Raw genomic sequence first — 6187 nt, forward strand, 5'->3', positions numbered from 1 at the left:
AATCATAGACAGGACGAGGGGCGGGGGGGGGGGGCGGATACCAAAACCATCGCACTATATAAGATGCAATAATAAAAGTAAAAAAATAATACAAGTATCTACCTAAACATACTAGTAAGAATATTTTTCCTTTCAGAAAGAAGATAAGAACAAGAGGTTCACCATGGTGGTGACGGCGATGAGATCGGCGCGAGTGATCGACGGCGGTGAAGACGGGGACGGGGCGTGACGGACCACTAAACCTAGACAAATATTGAGAAAAATGGAGCTTGGAGAGGAGAAAGCTTAAGTAGTGTGGCTCGGGCATTCCATCAAACACCTTGTGTGCATAGGAGGTGAGCTAGAGCACCACCAAGCCCTCTCCCCCTCGGCGGCCAGAAAAAACAGAGCAGTGTGCTATGCTCTTAAGCGAGGGGGTATATATAGGCACCTCATTGGTCCCGGTTGGTTTTTTTTAAGAAGAAACATGCTTTACTTTATTGATCAATAGAGCGAATTACAGGAATAATAGAAGTATCATGAGGGTGTAACAGCCATACATGGCGACCCTCCCCTAAATATAAAGCATGTCGGGCTAAGCCATGAGCCTCCTTATTAGAGAGACGTCTCTCATGGATGAAAGAACAAGACTGAAACTCCCTGCTCGAGTCGATGATCTCCTGCACTATTGGAGCAATTGTACCCATAGTACCAGTATGTATGTCCTTGACCACCGAAAGGCAATCAGAAGCTACCTTCAAATGAGTAAGTGCAGCCTTTGGTCCCGGTTGGTGGCATGAACCGAGACTAAAGGGCAGCCTTTGGTCTCGGTTCGAGCCACCAATCGGAACCAATGGTGATGGGCCAGGAGCAAGGCCCATTGGTCCCGATTCGTCCCACCAACCGGAACCAGAAGGTCCAGACGAACCGGGACCAATGGCCCACGTGGCCCGGCCGGCCACTGGGGCTCTCAAGCCGGGTCCAATGCCTCCATGGGTCCCAGTTCTGGACTGAACCGGGACTAATGGGCTGACCCGGCCTGAACCTTTGCCCCTTTTTCTACTAGTGTACACAGCCAGGTTGCACACACACAAGATTGTGGCCCATGACGTTAGGGTGGATTTCTCGCCCGAGTCGCTGTTCTTCTCGCGGCCCGGGAAGAAGCTCACCTTCCAAGTAAGCCATCATGGGCCAGAGCTTGCAGAAGGATTCTTGATCTGGGAGTCGGATACGCACACGGTCCAAAGCCCACTCCTCGTCGTGCGTTCGTGAGCGGAAGTTAGACAGATCGAATATAAGAGATGTGCTACTCCATTGTACTACTACTACTTAGCTTTGCATTGCTTACACGATCAGAATAAATGAATCCATTAATTTTATTTAAGAGAAGGCGTATCGGTGGCCGAAATTTTGAAAAATTTAAACTTCTCAGTTTCAAAAAGTTCTGAAAAATACACACGTATACAATGATGTAATGTATATGGGTGTAAAATTTGTTATAAAATACCTTTCAATTGCAAGCTGCACAAAAATATCAAAATTATGGACTTTGGGAGAATGAACATTTCAAGTGCTGCACATTCGTAATTTGTTTTTTCGTGTCTAGCTCTCATTTTAATGTATGCACATTATATTTCTGGGCATATGTGTGTTTAAAAAAATGAAATGCAAAATTATGAATTTTAAAAAATTCAGCCTCTATTTAGCATTTCCGCTTGCTTCGCCTATCTATGCAGCATGTCCGTACTGTCCTAATTACGTGAGATTTCAGATGGGTCTAGGAGTATATGTTCGAACCATGCACGTTTTTTTGCGATTAGAAATTTGTATTACTCAAGTAGTTATGTTACCATCTGCACGAGACAACTGTTCTAATTCACGCAGTCCGGAGGGAGCCACACAACAGTTCAGCGCTCAATACGTCCAAACTTAGCCATGTAATCACTACAATTGTTCTGGATTTAAAAAAAATGTTCTGGCTTCTGCTTATATGAGTATCTCTTTCAGTTTTGACATGTAAAATCTCACTGTTTAAGGAAGCTAAAGCTAATCATTTCCTTTCCTCGTTGCTTAACATTTTCACCAACTCAAGACAGTCTGATTCAACAATCATCGGGGTGCTGCTGCTGCACCATTGTAGGGAAGATGCCATGCCTTTCATGCAGGTTGTTGCTTCTGCTTCAAGGGCCGATTGAGGAGTAAACGTGTATAAATCTTCCGGAGCTAAACAAGATCTCACCATCATGATTGTGAAGCAACATACCAGCCCCAGCACTCCCAGAAGATGTATCAAAGGATCCGTCTATGTTTAGTTTTGCCCACCCTATGAGTAGAGCTACCCAGGGAAGATTTTCAACAAAGCAAGGCATAGGCCGATCTCGTCGCCTTGGCATGACAGGAAGATGCATTATAGTGCCTTTGCCTCTAACAACATCCATGTCTAGGTTCTGTGAAGCATAATGGAGTGAATAAGGATAGCTGCATAGGAACCTACTTCTTCCGTTCCTAAATATATGACTTTTGGCAGTTCAATTTAAACTGTCAAAACGTCTTATATCAAGAAACGGATGGAGTACATGAGATTTTGACGGTTGATGGGATTTTATCATGGACCATCTCATTACGAATATGCCCCACCAGCATCTACATATAGTTATACAGCCATGAGCAACATGGCTATTTCTCTTTCCGGAAGGTCATTTGTAGCATGCAATAGCCATTCCACCCTGGTGTTCTGAATTTCAGGAATTTCTGCAATGGCCAGAACTCGGACATTGTGTTCCCTAAGATGATTGCCAGCACAGGGAGTATTGTGTATCAGTTATGATTATCCTTAACTTCCCACTTGTCATTCAACTAACCCTTACCCATGAATGTGCAGTTTTCACTAATATCATCCTATACCACCTAACTTTCCGCTTGTCATTCGACTAACCTTTACCCATGGATGTGCAGTTTTCATCTTTAGCTTCCTTAATCAGTGAGATTTTACATCTTAAAAAAGCTGAAAGAAATACTCATATAAGCAGAAGCCAGAACAATTGTAGTGATTACATGGCTAAGTTTAGAAGTATTGAGGGCCAAACAGTTGTTTGGCTCCACTCAGGACTGCGTGATTTAGAACAGTTGTCTTGTGAATATAGTAACATAACTTCCTGAGTAATACAAATTTCTTATCGCAAGAAAACCATGCATGGTTCCAATATATACTGGAAATGGATTCACATTTCCTGATCTTTCCTTAAAAAAACATTTCCTGATCTTTGCAAACTCCTAGACCCATCTGAAATCTCACGTAGTTAAGGACAGTACGGACATGCTGCATAGATGGGCGATGTAAGCGAAGATGCTAAATGGAGGCCAAATTTTGGAAAATTCATAATTCATGATTTCACATTTCATTTTTCTAAATACACATATGCCCAGAGATATAATGTACATACATTAAAATGAGAGCTAGGCAAGAAAAAATAAATCTATAACTTTTCAACACGTGAACTGTTCATTTTTGTGCACTTTGCAATTGGAAGGTATTTTATTACAAAATTCTACACACATATAGGAGTATATTACATCATTGTATATTTTTCAGAACCTTTTGAAACTGAGATGTATAAATTTTGAATTTTTCAAAATTTCAGCCACCAACAAACCTTCTTTAAAATAAGTAAATAACAGACTCTTTTATTCTGATCGTGTAAGCAATGCAAAGCTAGTAGTAGGAGAAGTACAGTGGAGTAGCAGATCTCTTGTGTTCCGATATGTCTAACTTCCGCTCACGGACGCACGACGACGAGTGGGCTTTGGACCGTGTGCGTATTCGACTCCCAGATCAAGAATCCTTCTGCGATCTCGGACCCATGATGGCTTACTTGGAAGGTGAGCTTCTCCCCGGGCCGCGAGAAGGACAACCACTTGAGCGAGAAATCCACCCCCACGTCATGGGCCATGGACAACCTGCCCGTGTACTGCTCCGCCGGCCCCACATTCGTCAGTGTCCGCCGAACCGTGGTGTTCGCCGGCACCACAATGCTCGGGTAGTTGAGGTCGATGTCTGACAGACGGGGCAGGTTCCTGCAATTCAAGTTCAGGTCCTGGAGGATGTCTTGCACGGTGTAGTCGTCGGCGTAGTTGTCGTCGTCGTCGTCGTCGTCGAGCCTGGCCCTGGCGAAAAGATGGCAAACGTACCCGGCGTAGTCTTTGACCTCCAGGTCATAGACCAGCCCTGGGTCGACGGCGCGCGTGGGGTTGACGTGCCCCGCGCCTACAGCGAATGCGCTCGCCGGCTCGTGCTTCTCGTTCATGATCGGTTTGCCGTCGTTGTCCAGCTCATCGGCCGTGGTCATTATGGCGGACCTGATGGCCATCGGCGACCAGTCCGGGTGCACGCTCTTGAGAAGGGCGACCACGCCGCTGATGTGCGGCACCGCCATCGACGTCCCGGACTTGAATCTGAAAGGCCCCCGGTCTGGACTCTCCGTGGCTGCGGCGAGGATGTCGAGCCCCGGCGCCAGGATATCGGGCTTCAGGATGCGTGGGTTGCCGCGGCTCGGGCCTTGGCTGGAGAAGTAGGCGACCGTGGGCGACTGGCCAACACCGAGCTGCGTGCCCTTGAAGAACACCTGCGCCGCGGAATCCGGGTACTGGCTGTAGTCCTTGAGCTTGTGGCCGACGGCGGCAGGCTCCTGCACGACGGAGGACCCGTACTCCCTGAAGCCCAAGGTGAAACCGGCTTTCTCCTGACCGATGAGCACGACCTGAGCCGCGCCATTGTCGTAGAGATTTTTGATGATGCGGGCTTGATCGTCAACCTTGACCCCGGCATCATCACATATCACGATGTGGCCCCTCGTGTGCTCGGCGCTCACCTTCCTGCACAGGTTACCCTCGCCGGGGTAGTGGAGGGGTTGGTAAGCGGTCGAGTTGGGCCCCTGTACCAGTGCCTCTCCTTCGACCAGGTCGCCCGACTCGAGCAAAAGGCCGGCGGCGAGCTTCCGGTCCACCGATCCGGCGGCCACCGTGATCTCCCACGGCGTGTCGTTGTTGACAGTGGACGGGTCGGGGCCGTCGTTGCCAGCAGAAGGAAGTGACGAAGACGACGCCCTTGGCCACCGCACGGAATGCGCCAATGGCCACAACGTCCTTGTCGAGCGGTACTCCCGACTCACGGACGAGGGAGATGTTGATGACATCGACCCCATCGCCCACCGCCGTGTCAATCGCGTGAACTACGTTCGAACGGAGGCACCCTGTGGGTCTGCAGGCCTTGTACATGGCCAAGTGTGCGCCGGGAGCAATCCCGGCGGCCGTCCCAGCGGCCTGTCCGTGGGACGACGAGGCATTGGCGACGAAGTTGCCTGCCGCAATCGACGCCACGTGCGTGCCGTGGCCGGTCTCGTCAGCAGGGCTGTAGTCCACGAAGGACCTGACGCCAATGAGCTTGTTGTTGCACCGGACGGGCTTGACCATGTCCTTGCACGTGCCCTTCCATTTGGCGGGCGGCGGCGACATGCCCGCGTCGTCGAACGAGGGATGGCTCGACTCGATGCCGGAGTCGATCACCCCGATGATGATCCCTTTGCCGTAGCTAGATTTCGTCCACAAGCCGGCGTCCTTGCTCAGGCCGAGGAACTCGGGCGAGCGGGTCGTCGCGGGGTACATCATCTCGTCCGGGAACCAGCGCCCGAAGCCGGGTTTTCTGGACGCGGCCTCCAGCTCCTCCTCCGTCAGCAAGGCGGCGAACCCGTGGAAGATGGTGTTGTACGAGTGGACGAGCCGCGGCTCGCCGTGGGCAGTCACGTCGTCGGGGAGGAAGGATCGGTACCAGCCCTGGCGCTCTTCGTCGTCCATGACCTGGGCGTCCGCTCGAGGCTTGAGCAGGATGATGTACGTCTTGTACTCCGGGGACGACGTCGGCTGTGCCGCTGCAGGGCTCGGGCTGGGAGGGGAGGATTGGGCGGGTGGTGGAGTGGAGAGGAGGACGGTGGTACACAGGCAGAGTGCAAGTGCTACGGGCGCCATTGCCATTGCCATTGAGCACCACCACGTCGACCACGGCGAGGGAGCGCGGCAGGCTTGCTTATATAGGCAACATGTATGGTTCGAAAACAAAGAAAATATGCCATATATAGCATCATTAAAACACGGAAGAAAATAATAAAGTTGCAATGGTATTATTGAGTTGATCCTCAAAAATGGTATTATTGAG

General features: G+C 49.8%; 1 protein-coding gene and 1 pseudogene across 1 annotated transcript; one reads left to right on the forward strand and one right to left on the reverse strand.

Moving 5' to 3' along the window:
• Positions 1–1251, forward strand: part of LOC119308028 — a 52706-nt pseudogene extending 51455 nt beyond the window's left edge.
• Positions 1252–3755: 2504 nt separating this feature from the next.
• On the reverse strand, positions 3756–5643 carry LOC119350576 (subtilisin-like protease). The gene is made up of 2 exons (XM_037618334.1): positions 5439–5643; positions 3756–5059 (listed from the first exon to the last, which is right to left on the reverse strand). Exons 1-2 carry the CDS (start codon positions 5641–5643, stop codon positions 3756–3758), a joined length of 1509 nt encoding a protein of 502 aa, XP_037474231.1.
• Positions 5644–6187: the final 544 nt, after the last annotated feature.

This window comes from Triticum dicoccoides, chromosome 1B (genome assembly GCF_002162155.2).
Source record: "Triticum dicoccoides isolate Atlit2015 ecotype Zavitan chromosome 1B, WEW_v2.0, whole genome shotgun sequence".
Taxonomy (NCBI): domain Eukaryota; kingdom Viridiplantae; phylum Streptophyta; class Magnoliopsida; order Poales; family Poaceae; genus Triticum; species Triticum dicoccoides.

Coding starts and splice junctions, on each gene's coding strand:
- LOC119350576 (XM_037618334.1), bottom strand. CDS start 5,643: ATGATGTACCCCGCGACGACCCGCTCGCCCGAGTTCCTCGGCCTGAGC. Junction 5,060..5,438: donor GTGCAAGGACATGGTCAAGC/CCGTCCGGTGCA, acceptor CGTCACTTCCTT/CTGCTGGCAACGACGGCCCC.